This window comes from Odocoileus virginianus, chromosome 15 (assembly GCF_023699985.2).
Source record: "Odocoileus virginianus isolate 20LAN1187 ecotype Illinois chromosome 15, Ovbor_1.2, whole genome shotgun sequence".
Lineage (NCBI taxonomy): Eukaryota > Metazoa > Chordata > Mammalia > Artiodactyla > Cervidae > Odocoileus > Odocoileus virginianus.
The window spans coordinates 42,148,846-42,172,820 of record NC_069688.1 but is presented as its reverse complement, the minus strand read 5'-3'; the positions used below and the strand labels follow the sequence as shown (position 1 = coordinate 42,172,820).

General features: G+C 34.6%; 1 protein-coding gene across 3 annotated transcripts in view; it reads right to left on the bottom strand.

The window, feature by feature from the left end:
• The window catches only part of EIF3E (eukaryotic translation initiation factor 3 subunit E), a 44,297-nt gene that overhangs the window by 3,353 nt on the left and 16,969 nt on the right, over positions 1–23,975 (bottom strand). For all 3 annotated transcript variants that reach the window (XM_020911681.2, XM_070477245.1, XM_070477244.1), the window contains 5 exons: positions 22,724–22,849; positions 21,955–22,079; positions 10,853–10,979; positions 9,733–9,834; positions 8,319–8,428 (listed from right to left, as the gene is read on the bottom strand). In XM_020911681.2, the coding sequence (XP_020767340.1) occupies positions 8,319–8,428; positions 9,733–9,834; positions 10,853–10,979; positions 21,955–22,079; positions 22,724–22,849 (590 nt within the window). The remainder of the gene's footprint in view (positions 1–8,318; positions 8,429–9,732; positions 9,835–10,852; positions 10,980–21,954; positions 22,080–22,723; positions 22,850–23,975) is intronic.

Sequence of the window (23,975 nt, the reverse complement as noted above, 5' to 3'; positions counted from 1 at the left end):
ATTTTTCACAGAATTAGAACAAATAATTTCACAATTTCTATGGAAATACAAAAAACCTCGAATAGCCAAAGCAATCTTGAGAAAGAAGAATGGAACTGGAGGAATCAACCTGCCTGACTTCAGACTCTACTACAAAGCCACAGTCATCAAGACAGTATGCTACTGGCACAAAGACAGAAATATAGATCAATGGAACAGAATAGAAAGCCCAGAGATAAATCCACGAACCTATGGACACCTTATCTTTGACAAAGGAGGCAAGGATATACAATGGAAAAAAAGACAACCTCTTTAACAAGTGGTGCTGGGAGAACTGGTCAACCACTTGTAAAAGAATGAAACTAGAACACTTTCTAACACCATACACAAAAATAAACTCAAAATGGATTAAAGATCTAAATGTAAGACCAGAAACTATAAAACTCCTAGAGGAGAAGACAGGCAAAACACTCTCCGACATAAATCACAGCAGGATCCTTTATGACCCACCTCCCAGAATATTGGAAATAAAAGCAAAAATAAACAAATGGGATCTAATGAAACTTAAAAGCTTTTGCACAACAAAGGACACTATAAGGTGAAAAGACAGCCCTCAGATTGGGAGAAAATAATAGCAAATGAAGCAACAGACAAAGGATTAATCTCAAAAATATACAAACAACTCCTGAAGCTCAATTCCAGAAAAATAAATGACCCAGTCAAAAAATGGGCCAAAGAACTAAACAGACATTTCTCCAAGGAAGACATACAGATGGCTAACAAACACATGAAAAGATGCTCAACATCAGTCATTATCAGAGAAATGCAAATCAAAACCACAATGAGGTACCATTATACACCAGTCAAGATGGCTGCTATCCAAAAGTCTACAAGCAATAAATGCTGGAGAGGGTGTGGAGAAAAGGGAACCCTCTTACACTGTTGGTGGGAATGCAAACTAGTACAGTCACTATGGAAAACAGTGTGGAGATTCCTTAAAAAGCTGGAAATAGAACTGCCATATGACCCAGCAATACCACTTCTGGGCATACACACTGAGGAAACCAGATCTGAAAGAGACACATGCACCCCAGTGTTCATCGCAGCACTGTTTATAATAGCCAGGACATGGAAGCAACCTAGATGCCCATGAGTAGACGAATGGATAAGGAAGCTGTGGTACATATACACCATGGAATATTACTCAGCTGTTAAAAAGAATTCATTTGAATCAGTTCTAATGAGATGGATGAAACTGGAGCCCATTATACAGAGTGAAGTAAGCCAGAAAGATAAAGAACATTACAGTATACCAACACATATATATGGAATTTAGAAAGATGGTAATGACAACCCTATATGCAAAACAGAAAAAGAGACACAGATGTGCAGAACAGACTTTTGGACTCTGTGGGAGAAGGCAAGGGTGGGATGTTTCGAGAGAACAGCATAGTGAAACAGATCACCAGCCCAGGTGGGATGCATGAGACAAGTGTTCGGGCCTGGTACACTGGGAAGACCCAGAGGAATCGGGTGGAGAGGGAGGTGGGAGGGGGGAGCGGGATGGGGAATACATGTAACTCCATGGCTGATTCATGTCAATGTACAACAAAACCCACTGCAATGTTGTGAAGTAATTAGCCTCCAACTAATAAAAATAAATGAAAAAAAACAATTAAGGTTCTTGAAGGGAGGGCCCCATATTCTGTATTTACACAAATCCTTCTAGCTTCCATAAAAGTATCTTACTTAGTAGTGCTCCACTACTAATGATCTAAGGAAGAAAAATGTTGTATGATGTATGATGATTATAGACATTAAACCTATTACAAGGAGCATTAGTTATTAAGAACAATAAAATGCAGCACACAACTAAAATTCAGGGCTGCTGAACTTCACTGTCTTCTGCACAGTCTTGTGTCTGCACTGACACTGCACTTGCACTGTCTGTACCCTTGAACTGTACACTGTAGATACCTAAATGGCCTCTGAGTTTAAGGAAAAAGAGACATTCATACACACAGAGAAAACATGAATGGGGGGGGGGGGTGGGGAGGAGAAAGATGACAGATACCAAGACCCTGATTTAAAGTCTTTGATGTCATCAACCAATTTGCATTTTCTAATCAATGATCAGAGGCCTCTTGAAAAAGAGGCCACTGCAGGGCTTAATTTACCAGGATTAACACAAACACAAGCCTTCGTAGCAGGTAAGTCAGTCAGTCAAATGATGAAAGAGTATCTATGTATGCATGTATAATATTTAAAAGGACAGTATACATTTATGCATATACAGATGTTTAGACACAAATATTAACTCTTTCACTTGTCTTCAATGAAGATGTTATACACTTGCCAGATCTTCTAATATTATCACTACTTTAATGAAAAAACTAGAATATCAAAATTCTTAATCTGATAGCACTCCCAATTTTAAAGTATAAATTTTTAATACCCTGGAAATCATATAGCTATCTAATTGCAGAGGTCTTAATCCAAAACTAATCAATCAAGTTAACAAAAATACCTTTATGGGAATAATATAATGTGTGCTATCTCTATTTCATGTTTACTGACAAAGAGAAGAATTTCATTCCAAATGTAAAACGTTAGGCTATCATTAAAGTTACTGCTAAATCAATGAAGATAATCATTTAAAATTTACCCCTAAAATAAGCCTGAAGTTAAGAAACATCATGATGATGAGTATGAGCCAACTCAACCATAAAACTCCTTGGATTTACATGTGAAGTTCTATTCTCTTTTTATGATCAATTTTGCCTTAAGTACACATTCTTAAGTGGGTTGTCACTGCCTTCTCTGGTATAAAAGATGAGGAATTAAAAAAATAAAAAAGTCTTCTGACTTCTACAAAAAAATTCTGGAGTAGTTTTCAAATGAGAGTACCATGCCTAGCAATACCACTACTCAAGTATGAAAGTAAAATACAGAATTTCAGATGTGAAAAAAGTTTACCTTCAAAGTACCCTACCTTATAAAGCCACTAAAGAATATGCTTTACCAAGTAAGATAATAAAGGAAGGCATAATATTATGCCCAAGTCCAGATTTTTTTGAGGAAAATAAAACTGATAGAATAATCGATTTTGAAAACAGATTTATAAACTGGCAAAGAGTCTGAAGCAGAGTTAATGAAAAAGTCATTAAGGAAAACAACAAAGCAAATGGTAGGAAAGTGGCAATTATCAATTCCAGAGAAAACAAAATACTGAATACTAGATAAACATACTACAAATCTACCTTATTTGAAACAAGGTACTAAATTAACCCAGCACTTATTTGATGTTAAGTTCAGACATGAACACACAATTAATAAAAGATTAAAGAGTTGAGAAAAAGTCCCATAAACAAGTAATAATCTCAAATACAATAGGGATGGCATTTCAAATAAGTGGGAGAAAACAGTTTTTCAATAAATCATGTTGGCTATTTTGGGGACAGAGAGAGGAGCTACTTTCTATTTCCAAATAAGTCCTTGATGGATTCAAACAGAAGAAATAAAGTCACAGAGGTCCTAGAAGAAAATAGGTAAATCGCATATTAACCTATTATGAGAAAGAACTTTTAAATAAAATACAAAGTTAGTACCATAAAGGAAAAGCTTAGTAATAACTGACTAAATAAATATGCAAATCATTCCTTTGGCATGTGTGTGCATGCTCAGACACGTCCAACTCTCTGTGACACCATGGACTAGCCCAGTAGGCGCCTCTGTCCATGGAATTTTTCAAGCAAGAATGTTGGGAGTGGGTTGCTATCTCCTACTTCAGGTGATCTTCCTGACCCTGTGTCTCCTGCATTGGCAAGCAAATTCTTTAATACTTTGCCACCTGGGAAGCCTTCATTCCTTTGGGGCAGAGGGGAAAAAACAGAATTCTAAGTGCTATTTTAAGGCATTAAAAAAAATTATTTTATCCTCCATTTGATTTCATTAGTAAAACATATCCATAACTCTGAGCACAAAATCAGATACTTTTCTTCTTTCTGGGAAGGCATTAAGATCAGTCATCCCACCTAAGAACATAAGGTATATAAAGCTAATCTAGAGAACCAATTAGGCTTTCATCAACTCTAGGCTGATTGTCTATCAGGTTTTCAATGACTAATCTTTTTGACAGTCTCCTTTTTCTGAACCCTTCCATAGCCCTTACCCTGATGTATTTTAACCAATAAAGATTTGGGGTCCAGAATTTCAGAAGCTTATCAATTACCTGTTTAATAACCTGGCTTTCCAAATTTTAGTTGATAAGCAATTTATTTAAAAAAACACTGACTTAAGCCATTAAGTTATGGAAATCTCTGGCCTGTTTTCCACTGAAGAGTGTGGCTGACTATTTTATATATCCAAAGAGCTCCAGTCTCTTATAAGGATATCCTATGGCAAGTAATTAAAAAGTAAGCATTAAGTGTAAACTGTATTTAACTGTAAGATTAGGAGGAAATAGGAGAAAAAAAAACAGGAGAAAACTGAGAAATGAAATGCTCTGTATGACAAATGAAAATTCTCACTGAATCTACCAACATCTCATATGGTCAAAAATCACACTATATTACTTGATAATTAACACAGAAATACAATGATAATGGCTGTTAAAAATAATCTCCATCTGGAAACACACCTTTTATCTCTAATATCAAAGTATAATTAAGTATGAATTGCTATATGGTAATAAAGCCTTTAAGAAAAATATTAAGATCTCAAATGTTACTGAATAAAATAAGCAAAGTGGAATGACTTCATAACTTAAATGCAAGAGCAGTTGGCAAATACATACTTTTGTGAAAAGCCAAAACTAACCCCCATAGGAAAATTATATTAATGTATGCTCCAACATGTTTATCATACACATTCAAAATATTACTTCCATACTTTGTTTTTTATCTACAACTGAAAACTGGTCCAAGAATTATTCCAGAACAGCTTTTACATTTCAGACACACCATATCTGATAAACTATTCAGCTATACTAAATTAAATCCCACCACAGTAATCTTTTTTGACAGATGTTGCATACTTCATGGTAAACAGATTTGTAACTTATCCTATAAATCTATAGGGCTGTGTATAAACTGATAGAAACATTCTTAATATGCATTTTTATAAAGATAAGACTATCACATGTGCCATTTAGTGAAGAATCCTATCAACAGAGAATGTTCCAAATCACAAATGGAAAGGGTTATTTAATAAACAACCATGGGTTTTTTAATGCTAAATAGCATGATATGTGTCCACTAGGGGAAAGAAAGGAAGACAGAGACAAATCCTTCCCCCAGCCCTAAAAAAGATCAAATGTCAAATAACTACATTAATTAGAAGCAGAGATAGGCCAGCGTAAACTAGTAAATGGAGTGATCTGTCATAATTAGCATACGATGGAAGAATCTATTCTTAGTAAATGATGGAAGATATTTTAGAGAGCTATCAGGGTTCAGTGAAACTTCAATCCAAATTACTTCTCTGACTTTTCTGTATACAAATTATGTCCATGTTATTCTAATTACTCTGTATTTTTCTTCAAAATGCCTATCCTAATTATAATCTTATCTTTATTTAATATCTGTTTCTTCCTCTGGATTTTAAGCTCTGAGGCTGTGTTCTCTACTTTCTATCCAGTGCCTGGCACTCATTCACATCTGTAATATTTTTTTCTTTCAGAAACTGTCATAGCTAAACTGCTCTTAACTAATTAGATCATAATCCGTATCATATGTATTTATCCTCTTCAGAAAGAAGAGGATTACCTTGAACACTACTTTTTAAAAAGTTTTGCACATCCTTTAAATGACAAAATTACAGAAAGAGCAAACAGATGAGTGGTTACCAAGGGTTCATAAGGGGTGAGAGGGAAGTGGGTATGGGTAGAAAAGAGCAATCTGAGGAATTTGTGTGGTGTCAGAAATGTTCTATATCTGAATGTATCAACATCAATAGGGTGGTTGTGGTATTTTACTATGGTTCACCAAATGTTACCATTGAAGGAAACCGTAAAGGGCACAGAGGATTTCTTCATTAATTCCTACATCAGAATTATTGAGAGGAGCTCTGAAAATTACAGGTGCTGAGATCTGCCCCTTCCCATTCTGAGAATGCTTTAATTTTTTAGGGGTTGGACCTGGGAAGTTTTAAACCAGATTCTCAAGTCTTAATCCCAGAGATTCTGATTCAGAAGGTCTGTGGTAAAGCCAGAAAAATCTTAAGTTTAAGTTATTGGTGGTTTTTTAAGTTCTCCAGATGATTCTGATATATAGCTAGGTTTAAAAACCTTTGAACTAGAGAACAATAATTTTTTCTATGTACTGTTTGAATGTAAACAATAGCTAGTTTGGTCATTATCATGGATTCCAAGTCCCTGGTGTCTGACTGAAGATATTTGCTCTATTTATAAAAGCCCAACTTAGATGCTTAACATTATTTTCAGTCATATTTCTAACCCCTTAAAGCAGTTCTAAAAACATGAAGAGGCCTAGGCCACTGGACTGAGTCCTACTGGCCCCCATCTCTGGTACCACCCCCAAACCTTACAACCTGAGATATAACTGTTGCACTAAGAAGAACTGTTTATTCACATGAAGCTGTACTTTATTATGCTTGTCCTCTACCCTGTTAATTCACTGCATACTAAAAACATTAAGTCACTCATTTTTCAATCCATTACCCGAGCAGGCTATCACTATGTGCCTAAAAAAACTTTGTTACCTGATGCAATGGTTCTCAATCTTGGATGTGCTTTGGAATAATCACCCTAACTGGAACAGTAAAGTAGCCCTATTTAGTGTAACACAGAAGCCCCACACAGCATAACACAGAAAATTGGATTCAGAAAGTCTGTGGTGGCTTCAGGGAATCTATATTTGTAAGATAAAAAACAAAACTCTACAGATTCTGGACAAAAAATTAAACACTGACTCATGGTTTTTTCCATCTTTATCCTCTGGCTGAAATGATACACTAATGACAAATTAGTCTAAATCGGCTATTTCTAAAAATATCAATTGCTCACAATGAAAAAGAAAGAATTTATAACCAGGGTCAAGACAATGAATGTCAGAGAACTATTAGCTCAGAATCTTGCATTCAGTAAGATCTAAGCTGCTCAACGTCTCTGAGCCTTCAGTTTCTCAGCTATAAAGGGGGAGCTACAAAACAAAGGAGTTGTACTGAATCAGTGTTTCAGAAAACTGGGTTTCCAGAGTCAGTTATATGGTTCCACGGAGTCAGGAGGAAAGCTGAACAGAAGTACAGGCAAAACAAGGGGAAAGGGCTCGTCCTTTATCTGCTTGTGCATATACATAAATATGTATACTTACATAGATAATACTGCATCTCATGACTAATGACTGTTAGGAATTTCCATGTATTCCTTAAGGGAACTAGATTGGGAACCAGATTTTTAAAATTATAACAGTATGTCTGCTAGCTATAATTAAGTACTAAATAAGGTCAAAGCTTCAACTCCCAAAGGAAAAGACCCATGTTCACACTATAATTCTAACTCTGAATAACCACTTCAATGACAACCCACTAAAATAAGGCAAGCAAGAATGGATGGCTTAGTGAAAACAAAAGGCACTAAAGAACAACTTTGGTGTACATACAATGCCTAAGAGGCAAACATTAACGTAGGAAGTTTTAAACATTTAAGTTGCATTTACTGTTTGACTTCATCTGTGGTCAAGGGGCACTGCTATTTTTCAAATTCTAATACATAAAATCAGTTTCTAATAAGTTATGTAAGTTTCACAATTTTTTTCCCAACAATTTCCTCACACAACAGAGAAAATTTCAACTGAAATTCTCCATAACTTTTCCATGTTTCAACATTTTAGGATGTCACAGGAGTTTACTATGAGAATTCAAATATATAATTAAATAAAATAAATTCAATTAACTAAAATAATTACCAAGTGTGGTCTTTTCAACAGCATTTCCAATTTACTAAGGACTAATTCCTTAAGTGAACTCCTGTTGAAAACCATTCTAAAACTGGTCATTGCTCTTTTCTCCCCATGTAATGGTATAATAGTATTCTTTTAAAAGGTAACTCTCTGACAATCATAATACTGCCTTGAAGTAATTTTCAATAATCATGCTTTACCACACATATGGAAAATAAGAAGGATCTGAAGCATCCCAGAATTCAACCAAAAGTTAGGATTTCTAATAAATCCCTATGACAACATTTCCTTTTTCTACTATAGCACAGAGAAATAAAATAGAAATACAATTAACTGGAATCCTAGTAAGTGTAACTTTACAATAAAGGAAAGCTTATAGGATTTAAAAGTAGAAAGTATAGATTAAATCAGTATTCTTACTTAATGCTGATACACTGATGGATGCGACAAAAAGTCTCGAATATGAAGAGACGGGCATTTTCAATGAAATCCTCAAGACAAGCCACCAAGAAGAAATCATTCACTAGTACCTTTATGAATAAAATATAAGAGGAAAAAAATTATTAAGTGCCAATGAGCAATTTTAAAAAAATTGTCTCAAATATGTTCTTTGTTCTTTACTCATTATTCCATTCACTACAACTCTCTCATCTAATATCACAGGTTCTACTTCATAGCACTTTTCAGAACACTATATTCAAGTCTCTAACAATGCAAAGAAGATGAATGCTACAAGAAAAAGAGCTAAGAACTACAATGTTTCCTAGTCCAACTGATGACCTAAATAACCTTACGACAAAGTAGTTTTGTCCTGTCATTAACTTATATAAATGCTCTGTGGATAATGTATTTCCAGCTTTTTAAAGTAGATATGGACTAAAGATATGCATACTTCTGTGATAATAAGTAGACCGGAAAGCCACAGGAGAAAAAATTTCAAAGGGTGACACCTATTTCACAGATGTATCATAATTAAAAGAGAATATTTTAATTTCAAGAACAGCAACCAAGTGCCCCACCGCCTGGCACAGCATAGATACTTAGTATTACAATAAACACCAATATTTAATAATGTCACATTTGACTGCATGTACACAAGTTATTATACCACATATACACAAGTTGTTACAAATTTTGTTCAATGTTTGAAAATCATCTCTAAAGGTATACTTATGTAATTTTCTTTTCCTTAGACAAATAAGATCTTAGTCCTTCAACAAACTCTTCCCCTCTGGGCTAGTAATTGTGTTCAAAAATGAAACTGAGAGCTAATAATTTACAGATTTGGTAAATGCATTTAACAGGTAATTCTTAGTTTTTCAAAACTTGCAACCAACTCACTAAAGAAAAAGATTGTAAGCCCAACTCTTTTGGATGCTGTGACAGTACCTTAGTTTCTGCCAGCTAACAGAAGACAGTTTAAAATTCACTCTTAGCTTGACTGATTTATAGCAAATGTTAAAATACAATCATAAGAAAAATTTTAAATTAGGCCTGATTATGTAATAAGCTGGAATCACAACTGTGATGTAAAACTTGATATAATCTGCTCATACACATAAAGCATTTCACGTATTTATTCATTCAGGATAAGACATGAAATTATGTGTGAATTTATAAAGTGCTTAATGTTTTAACTAACTGTTAACAAAAGGGACAGACACATAGTAATAACATTAAAAATGTCTTCGACCCAATACATTTCTAAATGGTGTGCCATTTTAAGATTAATAAACATTTCTGACATAATTAATAAAACCTAACCCTGTTAATTCTTATAATACCACCAAATTAAAGAATTATTATTAATTTTTAAGCAAAAATTTATACTTACTGATTCACATTCCCTTAGCTTTTTCTGAGCCCCATCAAAGTCAAAATTGACATATAAGCATTCAACAAATTCTGTAATTGGGTCTTTATATGTGTAAGACTCCTGTAAAATTAAGTCAAAGGTTAAGCTAGATTTGATTCAACACTGTTCAGTAGTAGGCTGCCCCCAATCTTCCTATTTTCTCCTCTCTTACCATTAGTTTCTAACAAATTACCAAATACTATCTTCTCAAAGCAATTGCTCATATCCTAATTCAAGGCCACATCTTAACTTTATAATGCCTTCTAAACCAAGTTCTCTAAATGGTCATCCTAGAACCATTCCAAAAGCTTTCAAATTCCTCTACTGCGAAAAGTCTCCCTTAGTCAATAAATAGTGATGAACTTCTCCAAGTAAAAGTGTATTCATATTCTGATGAATAAAACTGCCTTTTTCTATCTAAATTATTCTTAGATAAAATAAATATCTAAGTTCTTTTTGAACCCACAGTTAGTTTTTGTCGAGAAGTTCACTAAAAACCAAGCAGTAGTGCTATAGCTTTTGCACAACATGGGTACTATTAAAATTATGTAAAGATTAACTACTCTGGTATATAGGCAGTGCCCTTAAAAAAAAAAATTCCAGGCTCCATATCTCCTTTACTCTTTGCAGTAAGAGCAACACTAATACACAATGTATATTAAGTATCCAGCTAGCAGAGAGCAGTATTCATTCATGCCACATCTACCATAAATATATCTTGAACTGAAAGGCAGTGTATTTGGCAGCCCCATTTGGGGCTCTTTTCATGTATACTTTCCTCCTATTTTTTAAAGATTTTTACCCTACCAACAGGGGCTTCCCTGATAGCTCAGTTGGTAAAGAATCTGCCTGCAATGTGGGAGACCTGGGTTCGATCCCTGGGTTGGAAAGATCCCCTGAAGAGTGGAAAGGCTACCCACTCCAGTATTCTGGCCTGGAGAATTTCATGGACTGTATAGTCAAATGGGGTTGCGAAGAGTTGGACACGACTGAGCGACTTTCACTTTTTTCATCCTAAGACCTAAGAGTCCTACTTCTTCAAGAAAAAGAGGTTAAAGTTTAGGCACATTTTAAAAATCAATAAGATTTTAGTTTTTACCTGTTGAATAACTTTGACCAGATCTTTTAGCACCTGCCGGCGTTTTCGAACATCTTTGTTTGTTATGACTGCTGTGGTCAAATAGCGAAGAATATGTGGACACATCGTTTGAATTGCATTAAGATACCTAAATAAAAGTATGAAATTTACTTAATAACTTATCCAGGTTTTCTAGATCTACAATCATCTGTGATTTAAGGAAATCACTTGAGCAGCCCATTAGACTGCACTGTTTCAGTAACCAAGGGTTGTAAAAAATTACAAATAAGTATTATTAGGGCCATCTTCACCAAGAAAAAGTTTAAATGGTAAGAATGCCAGCTGGTATTTCTCAAATTGGAGTGAGATAAGAGACTCAAGAGGTAAATAATTCTATTACCACTGCTGAGTAAAAGGATTTTGAAAGGCCCTTATACAAGCCATCAGTCTGTTTCAGAAGATTTCATTTACCTGTAAGAACAAATGTGAGAAAAGCTATGTGCAAAACACTCCTCGTAATTAAGAGAATCAGGCGCTTACACAAATTAAATTTAAAAAATTAACTTCAGGGGATGGAAGACTGGAAACTATTCTGATGATCGCAGTTGACCACCCTTGGTCATTCGGTGCTTATCCTGTATTTCCTGCTCAATTTCCTCTTAAAGCTCCCTAATTTTTATCCAGTAAGAACCTCTGAGCACCAGGTTGAAAATATTTGTCAATAAAGTCCATTTCTCTGAGTTGGATCTTCAAGCTCCAAAGTATCCATTCAGCTCTCTCTCCCAGCACACCACTGACTGCCTCCTGCTTTCCTCACTTCTTAAAGCTCACTCCACACGAACTACTCTCCCAGACACATCCCCCTGAAAGTCTAAATTCTAGCCATTCTTCAAGGTCCAGCAGGGAAACCTTATCTCCCAAGTTCTCCCAGACTATAATGTTAATGAATCTCTATACTTTGCCATATTGTAGATACCCCATAAAATGTTGTTTGAACTCATCAGAGGACCCTAGAATCTGATAATAACCTAACATTTAGATAAAATCTAGTTCCACTTAGTCCTCTTTAAATTCCCTCTAAACAAGGCAAGGTATAAAAATAACCCACATTAACTCAAGAACAAAACAATTTCTAAGAAAAGATAACTAAATAAATCAGCTAAAAGCTTCATTATCTGAAAAATTAAGTCTGAGTTTTAGGCAGAAAATTTTAAATGCAATGTTCGTTATTCAGCACAAGTGACTGCCTCAATACTCTTAACAGAGACACGGTGTATAGGAGACCATGACTGGTTTTCTTAATCAGATTTGAAGTAGGTAGTTTTAGTATACATCTATGGAACTCGTTCATAGATTTATTCATACAAGATTAAAATTTATTTTATATGATGGTAAACTGCCCCTTTTTACTTATCCTTTCTTTATATTATTGCATTATGTATAATTTCACTGTTTTTATTGGAAAATGATGTCCTTAAGAAATCATCTCTCTCTATGTGAGTATATAGCAGGGTTAGAAAATTATTGCGAAGGACCAGATAATGAATATTTTAGGTTTTTCAAGTCAAGAGGCAAGACTCAGAATATTAATCAAGCACCTATATAAAAATAAAACAAAATTTTAAAATATTTTATTATAGAAACTCAAAATATAATTGTTGACTACAAATATTTACAATTCAAGTCTACCAATAAAAACAGTAAAATTCCCTTAATAGGGTAACTTTGCTTAATTGGGTTCAAATTTAGAGATCCCTATTAAAATTTATTACAAATGTTTATTTGTTAATGCTAATCTGCAACAAGATTTTACTTATACATTTAACTCCTGACAATGATTTTTCAATGTATGCAGGTACTACCAAACATTGGTATCAATGATAAGACTTTAATTTAGCATATTTATCACTTGGGGAAGGATTTTATAGAATTCTGTTAACATCTTTTGATACTGCCTTTTAGCTATCATTACATTGCAAATAAATCATTTCAATTGCACAGTTAGACAGATTTTCATACACAGAAATTTCCTTTGTACTTATAATGAGATCTAAAAGTTTTTGGAAATGTAACTTGAGCTTAAAAAATGTGTCTGCTACAAATCTGTGTGGGAATGAAGGTCTCATTTCTTCTTTAAACTTCTGAAAGAACAGGAAAGGTTAAAGCAGCTAGACATTACTTAGGATTCATGCTATGTTACTCATCATCAAATGCCTGCTGCAGTGTAAGTCTGCACGTAAGTACTGTTCAGATTTGTAATTTCAGGTTGAATTAGGAAACATTAAATCTACAGCAAAATTTAACTTCCAGAGCCATTCAGGGCTTGCTCATAGTAGTTGAGGAAAATTTTTTGTTTAGGAAAATTTCCATCTTACTCCAACCTAGAAAAAGTCATAATAAAAGTTTTGCCACTGCAAAACCATTTTATCATTGTGGTACTAGGGAAAGTCAAGATATTCTATCGATCAAACAAAAATTCAGGGACCAAGAACAGTTAAGCTCACAAGAGAAAATGAAGTTCACTGCTGATGCTAATGGTTTAATAATACACCGTGGATTCAGGAATCTTCCACAAAATACATGGAAATGTATAGTGCAATAGATAACTATAGGCTTTCAACACCTCACATTTTCACAAGCTTTGTAAATTTGTCCAATAAGAAGCAATTTTCTCCCCCACATATATTTGCCACCAATATTTTTAATACAGTTTAGCAGATTCCACTTCAGGTTGTACTAAATTAGTCTTTTCTTAAACTCTGAAAATATTTTCAACTGTAGTTGTTCCACAAACTATTCAAAAAGGCATGTTCTTCAGACACTTCAAATCCAACAGTGATTCCTCAAACCAACAACTAGCCACATTGATAAACATCTATCAACAGAATCTAAGAAATCACTAAAAAATCATATACTTTATTTTTTAATTGACTACTGATCTGCTGCTTCCAATATCTTCAATTCTGAGAACAGTTCTCAGTAGAAGGCTATAAGTTTTAAACAAATTCTTTTTTTCTGGACGTTATTTTTTTGGCTGCTGCAAATGAACAGAACTAGGAAATGGCTTTCCTTACTTGGTTAACAAAAGAGCTGTTCAGAAACTTACTTTGGTTGAAGGCTCATTTTCCTTAATTTTGTGAGGAAATTCTGCTGCAATATTGTTTTAAATTTCCTAATTTTTCTGAGAGCTTTTGGTAATCAGTTGGGACTATTGTAATAAGTGCTTACAGCCTGGTTATATGGATGAACACTGTACACTTTTAGCATATGTACACTGTCAGTTCAATGCTTTGCTTTCTAATTTGAAACAAAATATTTCCACTGCATTGTGCCTTAAAAGTTAAGCACATCTGAAATCCACTTTTCTCCTATTGTTTTGGCATGATGAGTATGCACTGGTAAAATGTTGCAGTGTAGTGATACACGTGACACTTGAAGAGGTCCAGGTAACTAGGGCAGCATCACTGGGATCCAAAGAGCACTGAGCAGCAGTGAAGCGAGCAGAGTGCAACAACGTATGACCATCTCCGTCACAGCAGTTCTTCTCTGCCCTTACTGTCTGAAAGCAGACACAGGTTATCTCTGCATCTCTCTATGTCCATCTATCTCTACACATGCACAGATCAGATCAATCAATATAGATTAATGAATATGTGTTCCAATAAAAACTTATGGACGTTAAAGCTGTAATTTCTTAATTTTCATATCACAAAATATTTTTCTTTTCATTTTTTTTTTCCTAACCATTTAAAATGCAAAAGTCATCTTCAGATTGCAGGCCATGAGAAAAAAGGCAATGGACCACAATTTTTAGCTCACGGTCCATAGATTTTGGTATACAGCATTACCACAGTAGACTTCCAAACACAGCAGGGAATTCCTACCTGCTAGGACAGAAGTGATCCTGTCTATGTATGGGTGGAAGTTATCTATATTGATCAGTACAAAAAGGAAGGGAGTAAGGATTAAGGGTGATTCTGGGCAAGTCATCTTCATTTACACTTCTGTAGGATCAGTAATTACATGATTTAGTTCAAATATAAAAAAACCACAGGAAAAAACAAACAAAACAAAAAAACCCCACAGGTATCGCTATTTAACAGCCTGCCAGTAACCACTGTGCTCTTCTGTTGTACTTCTTTTTTATCATTCATCTCCTTTCTTCTTTATCAATCAAAATTTAAAAGTCAAATCAATTTTCACCTTCTAACTTCTCCAGGTCTCACTGGTGTCATAAATTTATAGTGTTTAACCGCACAATACAGCTATATTTAGTTAAATATTTTCTTAAGCTACTTGTGTTATTTGTTTGGATTATAAACTTGTAAGAAAGGAGCCTATACCTCCTCTATTTTTGAAATCTAACTTAAAAAATTATTTTTCCTTTAAATAAGAGGTTCAGTATTTATTGTGCTCCGAAGTGCAATTTCAGGATAGTCAAATAAGAAAGTTTATTTTTTCTCTAGCACAACCCTGCTCTAATTGTATCATTTTATGGAAGTGTTCTTACAGTATTTTTTAATTAAAAAGTCAGAGTGTTTAGTAATCAAAGGATAAGACAAAATAAACCACCAAATAAAATTCTCCTCTCAAACATGCTTATACTCTAGTTGGGGCAATAAGGTAATTTTAAGTTTTTTTTAGAATATTGTCACCCTGCTTATTTAACTTATATGCAGAGTACATCATGAGAAATGCTGGGCTGGATGAAGCACAAGCTGGAATCAAGATTGCTGGGAGAAATATCAATAACCTCAGATATGCAGAGGACACCACCCTTATGGCAGAAAGTGAAGAGGAACTAAAGAGCCTCTTGATGAAAGTGAAAGAGGAGAGTGAAAAAGTTGGCTTAAAGCTCAACATTCAGAAACTAAGATCATGGCATCCGGTCCCATCACTTCATGGGAAATAGATGAGGAACCATTGGAAACAATGGCTGACTTTATTTTTCTGGGCTTCAAAAATCACTGCAGATGGTGACTGCAGCCATGAAATGAAAAGATGCTTACTCCTTGGAAGGAAAGTTATGACCAACCTAGACAGCATATTAAAAAGCAGAGACATTACTTTGCCAACAAAGGTCCCTCTGGTCAAGCCTATGGTTTTTCCAGTGGTCATGTATGGATGTGAGAGTTGGACTATAAACAAAGCTGAGCACAGAAGAATTGATGCTTTTGAGAAGACTCTTGAGAGTCCCTTGGACTGCAAGGAGACGCAACCAGTCCACCCTAAAGGAGATCAGTCCTGGGTGTTCATTGGAAGGACTGATGTTGAAGCTGAAACTCCAGTACTTTGGCCACCTGATGCCAAGAGCTGACTCATTTGAAAAGACCCTGATGCTGGGAGGGATTGGGGGTGGGAGGGGAAGGGACGACAGAGGATGAGATGGTTGGATGGCATCACCGACTCGATGGACACGGGTTTGGGCGGATTCTGGGAGTTGGTGGTGGACCGGGAGGCCTGGCGTGCTGCGGTTCAGGGGGTCACAAAGAGTTGGGACACGACTGAGTGACTGAACTGAACTGAATTAAACTTCAAGTATAAGGCAGGCACAATATTCAGGACCTTATGTAGGAAGTAAACCTGAGCTGGATCTTGAAAAACAGGGAGGCTTTGAATTGGTACAAAAAAGAAGAGAAGGGCATTTCCAGAAAGGCTAAAAAAAAAAATCAAAAAGGCTAGACTTAGTATAACTGCAGAGGATGGATTTTTAGAGATCATCCTAAGCTAAAGCAAGTAAAACACTTGCATAAAAAACTTTTATTGTCAGGAACAATTAGAAAGTTTCAGAAAAATAATAGCAGATGGTAAGTGAGGACAAATTCTGGACACAATCTAGTTGACTGTTAACAGTAAAACTTGAAATTTCTCAGGAAATATACATTGTTTTATTTAGAAAACAAATCAAACATTCTTTTGCTAACTGAACTTTAAATCTTTTTTTACAACTGGAGAGTAACGAGAGCATTGTATTACATATGCATTCTTCTTCCTAATAGCACCTACATTTGGTGGCAAAGCCTCATCTCTAATAGCCTACGAACACTGTTCCAGCTTATACTTGATACCTCATCTTATATATCATATTACATTTAAAAGTTCAACATTTTTCAAATGTGTAAATCATCTCCACTTTAGATTCAGAATAAATTATGGCAGAAATGATAATGTATATGATGTAAGAGACTCAACTGGCACTGGCATCTAAACTTTCACTTCAAGGACAAAAGTATAAATAATCTTCACAGTACTTTTTGTACTTTAAAAAAGCCTGAAATCACAATCTATATAAACTATCAATTTAACATATACTCAATGAACCACATTAAACTATATCCCTGTGCTATCAGAAATTAAAAACAGAAAAATATACTTTCTCCATTAATACCTACTATATATAAATGACAACTGAAAAAGACATACTGACTGTAGAGACACAAATACAAATTACACAGTTACTAAAACCTACTCTACTTAAAGAATATGCAACCTAGGAAAAGGAATGAAACAATAATCTGTCAAGCCAAATGGGTGTATTCTCACATGAAAAAGTTATAATCAGGCAAAAATGAGAATATGTCATTAAGACATTACTAATGAGGAAGAAAATATGATGGCAACCTGACCCTATGGCAAATAAAAATGATAAGCAACATATTTTGGAGTAATTTTAAAGTTGTAATACTGAGTTGGGAGGATGAAAATGTTTAACATTTACTAATACATTGCTAATTTTATTTTCACTGCCTTTGTTCTGTTTTTCTGTACTTTTAATCAAGGTTTTAAAAGTTGAACAAGTATTCAAGGGTATGAACTAATTTCTGAGTGCTGCTTTGGCAGGTATTTCATAATTATCAACACTTAATCTCTTTGATTCAGTTATTTATAAAACTTTTCATAATGCCCAGTTTTACTGTATTTTTGTCCAGGAAGCACATGCTATGAAATTTCTAGTTTTTAAAAACTTATTCATTGATTTTTAATGGCATAAGGTATTCTTTTTTATACATGAACCCATGGAAATACAAATGAAAGCATTAAGCCAACTTACAGAATATAGCTTCATAATTAACTATCTTAATTCTAAGTTGTTGTTCCAATTATATTTCTATAACCATGAACCTTTATCTTACTTTAAAATTAAAAAAACAAATCTATTTTATGCATTGTTTTCCTTTATAAAAGTTTGATTTTTTATCTTCAACAAAACTTTCTGCTATCTCAACCACTACCTTTATATTTCTAGTATTTATAATAAATGATTCTACTAAGGAATTAAATAGTTTTAATTATATAAAAGCCATAAGGTTGTCAGGAATGAATCCATACTATTTCTCCTTGATTTGTATTATACAATTTTTAGAATGGGTTTGAATATTTTTTACTTTTCTTGTTTACTTTCTTAAAGATGTGTTTTTAAATCAGCTCAATAATATTCCTCTCTGGATACATATGTAACTACAAAAACCATAGGAGAGTGAGTCTACCTGTAAGTAGCAGCATGGAAAGCCAATTCCTAGGGATCCCTGTAACTGAGTACTAGAAAACCTGTCCTTATAACCCACCTGCCAGGCATCAAGATTAGAACCAGCTATTCCAGTGTCCAATGTCTGAATCAGATTTGCTCATTTAGGGAAGGTTCATACTCCCACTCATGACTTTAGAGATATTAATAAGTTTGTAAGACAATCTTTCAGGTTTATTAGTCAGAATGGAGGCAAAACACTACATGACAATTTTATTTTTAATCTCTTCTCATTTGAATGCATGTCTGATTAACCTCCATAAATACTGAGAAATATATCCTTAATTCTTGAATTTGAAATTCTCATAAAACATCTGTTTTCATAACATGCATGGATAGTTGAAAATTAAAGATAGGTAGTACTCATCAATTTAGTAAGAGAAAACTACCATATCAGGAAGACTTGAGAACTTGATAAAAAAATATTTAAATCAACATTGGGGGCCGGGAAAGAATGAAGATGGGAGCAAAGTGAGAGGTAGTGATCTGAAACAGAATCATAAAAAGAGAAGTATAGAAAAAAAGCAAATCTTGGAAAAGCCCACTCAAATATTTAGGTTGATATACACACCAAAACATGTTTATGACCTGGATCCTGGATAGACCTAGTGACAAAAATATTGTGGAAATGGGTATGTTAATCTGATGGTGCTATTAAACATTCTAGTCACATAAATTAATATTCTATCCTGATTCCAAGTATTCATAAAGAAATCTTCTGTACTCCATAGCTTCCTATATAAATATTAAACCTATAGGGTCAGAACAATCTGGTCAATGTTTCATGTTCTTAGTCCTCTTAGCACTTCTCATAGCAAATGATGGCATGTTGAATTTATACATCAGTTTTTTTGAGGCTGGTTCAGCTTTTTTCTTTGCAAATAAACCCCTAAAATACTACCAAATAAAGTTGTGGGCTTCCTATACCAAAAGCCAGAAAAAGATATAACATCCTTATAGGATCTCCCTTTAGTACACAGTGACTTTCCTTTTTTGACCTTTTCTAAGAGCTTACTTAATGCAACAAATGTACTATAACTTAACTTTCCAGATTACAATCTATTATTACATCCAGCAAACAGTATGCAACTATGAAATTTTGGGGCTTCCCTGGTGCCTCAGACGGTAAAGAATCCACCTGCAATGCAGGAGACCTGGATTTGATCCCTGGGTTGGGAAGATCCCCTGGAGAAGAGAAAGGCTACTCACTCCTGTATTTTGGCCTGGAGAATTCCATGGACTGTACAGTCCCTAGGGTTGCAAAGAGTCGGACAAGACTGAGCAACTTTCAATTTCCTACAAAGAGGGTTTCTTTAAGGAGGAACAGCAGCTCAGATAGAAACAAGCTTTTATGTCCGCTTTAGCAACTACTGTAAATCTAGATGGCATACCTGCATGCTATAAAACATCTCTAATAAAATAAACAACTGTAAACCATGTAAATTATAAAAAATTTTATCTCTTATAATTTACATTTAAAATTTAATGCTGGAATCATATACTGTCTTCTACCTCACTTAATGCCATGTAGTTTTTGCTTTTTCAAGGAAAGATCAAAATAATTTCCTGTCACAAAAACTTCCTTGCCTGTGTTCAGTTTTAACAAACTGGACTAGTGTATCATGATACAAGGGCTTCCCTTGTGGCTCAGTTGGTAAAGAATCCGCCTACAATGCGGGAGACCTGGGTTTGATCCCTGGGTTTGGAAGATCCCCTGGAGAAGGAAAAGGCTACCCACTCCAGTATTATGGCCTGGAGAATTCCATGGACTGTATGGACTATGGGGTCGCAAAGAGTTGGACACAACTGAGTGACTTTCACTACCATGCAATACTGACTAAATACACTAATACTGAACTTAAGTTGTAATATTAATACAGAAAATAAGCCAGGCAGATTTTTGATAAAAGTGCTTCTATTTGCCAGATTCAGGGGAATATTTAGCATTTAATGCAGAAAACACAATTCATACCATTTAAAAATGGCTCCCTGTTTCTACATTTAAAAATTACTGGCACTTCTTGGTTGGCAAATATTTTTCATCTCTATCACCATCAATAACTTAATTTCTCTTAAATTTCAAGTTCAGATGTTCACGTTAACAACTTAACTGAAGAGGTCAAATATTTCAGTCTTAAAAATCTTATAACCTGAGCATTTAAAGAACATGGTTGCTAATGTGATCAGTTTAGATGATTATATTTCATCAACTTACGCAAAAATATTGCTAGAGTATTACTGCCTTATTTTTAAAACTCAGAAAATCACACAAAAAAATAAAAAATAGGTTGTTCAATGTTCACTGATTTTATATTAAAAGGGTATTACACCATCAATTCCTAAACTATACTTCTGTAAAGTAAATATACATTTTAGAAAGAAATTAAAACCTTAATTTGACAGACAACAATTAGCAGAAGTCAAGTGAAATGTATTAGGATCTCTATCTTAATTTAGGTGAAAAATAAAAGAAATATGTCTCAAAGTATTTATGTGTGATTTAGCCAACAATGCAGTTAATAAGTCATACCCAGAAACAAAAGTTAATGCAATCTTGTGTTAAATTAATAAAAGCACATGTACTCGTCACTGAAGCTAGTACTGCCACTGCTTTCTATAAAGCTTAGATAAATTCTAGAATAAGCTTTCAATTTTAAACACCCAGATTTTTAAAAGGCTATGGATAAACAAATGGTGGTTATCTAAGAACAGCAGCCATAATACTATAGAACATAACAAACTACATTACTTGATAAAACCGGAGATATTTAGCTTGAAGGAAAGAAAAATAAGGAAAATTATCTTCAGGTATCTGAAATATTTTCATAAAGTAAGTCCTGTTTTCTGTTGCTCCAACCAAAATATTAAGAAATAACAGGCAGAAGATTCAGAGGCATTTATCTCAAATGGAAGAATAAATTTTAAAAAATGATTTCTACCTAATGATATAACAGTATAGTTCACAAAGCAGTGTATTTCTTGTTACCAAAAGCTGCATGATAGAGCAAAGATGATATAAAAGGGATTCCTGGGATGTATTACCTTCCTTCCAAATCATACAGCCTAAAGCCTTTTAATTCTGAAGCTTTCATGCAAGTATGAATTACCTGGATTACTGTTACATAGAAGATTCTATTCAGTTCTCCTAGGATAAGGCCTGAGATTCTGCTAAATACTGATGCTGGTGGCCCAGGGACCACACTTAAAGAATACTTTAAAGGGCTCAGAATATACTTTCATCAAATAATTTACTTAAGAGTTATATGTAAGCTTTTTCCATGAACAAGCACATCTACCACATGAAGGGAAAAAAAAAACGTGAAAACAAATTTAAATGTTAGAGAGAAGTACATTTTAAATTTTGAAAATTCCATTTGATTTCATATAATTAAAGTGGAAATTATACAGTGGGGACTTCCCTGGTGGTCCAATGGCTAAGACTCTGCAGCTCGGATGCAGGGGGCCCAGTTCAATCCCTGGTTGGGGATCTAGATCCCACATGCCACAACTAAAAGCTCCCCCATGCCACAACAAAGACCCAGTGCAGTCAAATAAACAAACAAATAAATATTAAAAAAAACACAGTGAAATAACTTACTGTGGCTGGTAAAGGAAGAGATCAATAATGTTATCACGCCCTTTGGGGTGATTGAAGAAAACAAACAGAGACCAATGAATGAGCCATGTCCGCTGCTGAAGGGACTGAAGTGGAGAACTCACAGACTAAAGGATTAAAATATGTATACAAAGGAAATATTAATATATGAGAAAGAGGAAAGGGAATAAACATTGCTGATACTGGAATTTTAGTTAAAATGGTAAGTCCAATCCCCTAGACTACTCTGCTCTCTACATGACCCTTGACATTCAAAATTTCCCTATTCTCAGAGACAAATTCAACAATGTCCACTAAGCCAATTTTACAGAGCTGCCAAGTTACACTCATTTCAGAAAACATTTTTAAAAGCAAGCGCTAAATTAAATACTCCATAAAAAGAGGTTTTATTAGACACTAAAAGGAGATGAAAAATGTCTTCTGCATAGGACTTTCAATAAAGGGTAGCACTAAGAGTATTATGTCATTTCCACTGAAACAGGTAAAAGAGGCATTATAGGTCTAACAAAAATGAAAGCTGAGTTATTTTCTCTAAGAGCCAAAAGATGTTGGACAACTTTCTTCAAGGAGATTCAGTAAAATTAATCAACCCACTAACCCACTGTGATTTTTAAGTCAGGTCAACATTTTAGTTTAGTCTTCCTCCCTCCCATTCTTCCTTCCTTTTAAAAGTACACAGTGTTTTTCCTATCAAGAAGTATGAAGGATAAATAGAAATTTCAGAGAATCACCTTAAAAAGGTGTAACTTACATTATTATCTATGGTCTCTTTTAGCCGTGTCAGGTCTTCCATGGCTGCATCCCAATTCTGCATTAAGATTTCAGAGGCCAGTTTTCCCCAGAGTGAACTCAAAGCATTTCTATCCGTTGCTGGAACCTGTTGAAGCCATATAATTAATTAGATTCTGAATACTCTGGAGGACCTGATAATGTGTATTTTATATCCTACATATCCATCCAGCCTACTAAAAAATCTAAAGCCCTCGTCCCAAAACTGCAGATATATAAGCCCTTTACTTGGATCACACTGGTTAAACTGACTCAAACAGCTTTCATTTAACTTAATTTACCAAAAATACTCAGGTCTTTGATATTCAGTCTAGATCAGAAAATAAAGAGTAACTTAAAACTAGGATACAGCACCAGTGTTTTAGCATAATCCATTTCAGATAATTTAAACAGGGTTCCCCTCGTGGCTCAGATGGTAAAGAATCTGCCTGCAATGCAGGAGACCTGGGTTCGATCCCTAGGCTGGGAAGATTCCATGGAAACGGGCATGGCAACCCACTCCAGTATTTTTGCTTGGAGAATTCCAGTGAACAGAGGAGTCTGGTGGGCTATAGTCCATGGAGTTGCAAAGACCTGGACGCAACTGAGTGACTAAGTACACAGCACAGCACATACACAATTAATCGAATTTTAGAGACGTAAATCTTTGCCGAGTGTTAAGATTCAGAAACAATTTGTTGCTAAAAATTCCTGGAGTAAAAGATGTGGAAATAAAGACTTGTGGATCTCATTTACAATTTAGAAAAAATTTTCAGAACAAAAACTTTCCAAATTATGTTACAAATGGGAAAAGTCATAGAAAAGAAGGTGTATTGGCTAATAACATTAGTAATTATCAAAGGAATATGCAGTGAGCAACAAAAGTTCATTTTCTTATGCAATACTAAAACTGTGAAAGGTAAACAAAAATTTTTAATCCTCATTTAAAAAGAGGGCAGACATGATGCATGGAGAGCATTCACTTGTTGAAAATTATACCTCTATTCATAAAAGCTATAAATTTCACACTGCAATTTTAACCTACAAAAAAAGAGAAATGAGGGCCATGCCATCTCCTCTTGCCATTCGTGGAAGAGTATCACAAACCCAAACACCTATAAGGACTAGGCTTGCCAACAAAGGTCCGTCTGGTCAAGGCTATGGTTTTTCCAGTGGTCATGTATGGATGTGAGAGTTGGACTGTGAAGAAAGCTGAGTGCCGAAAAACTGATGCT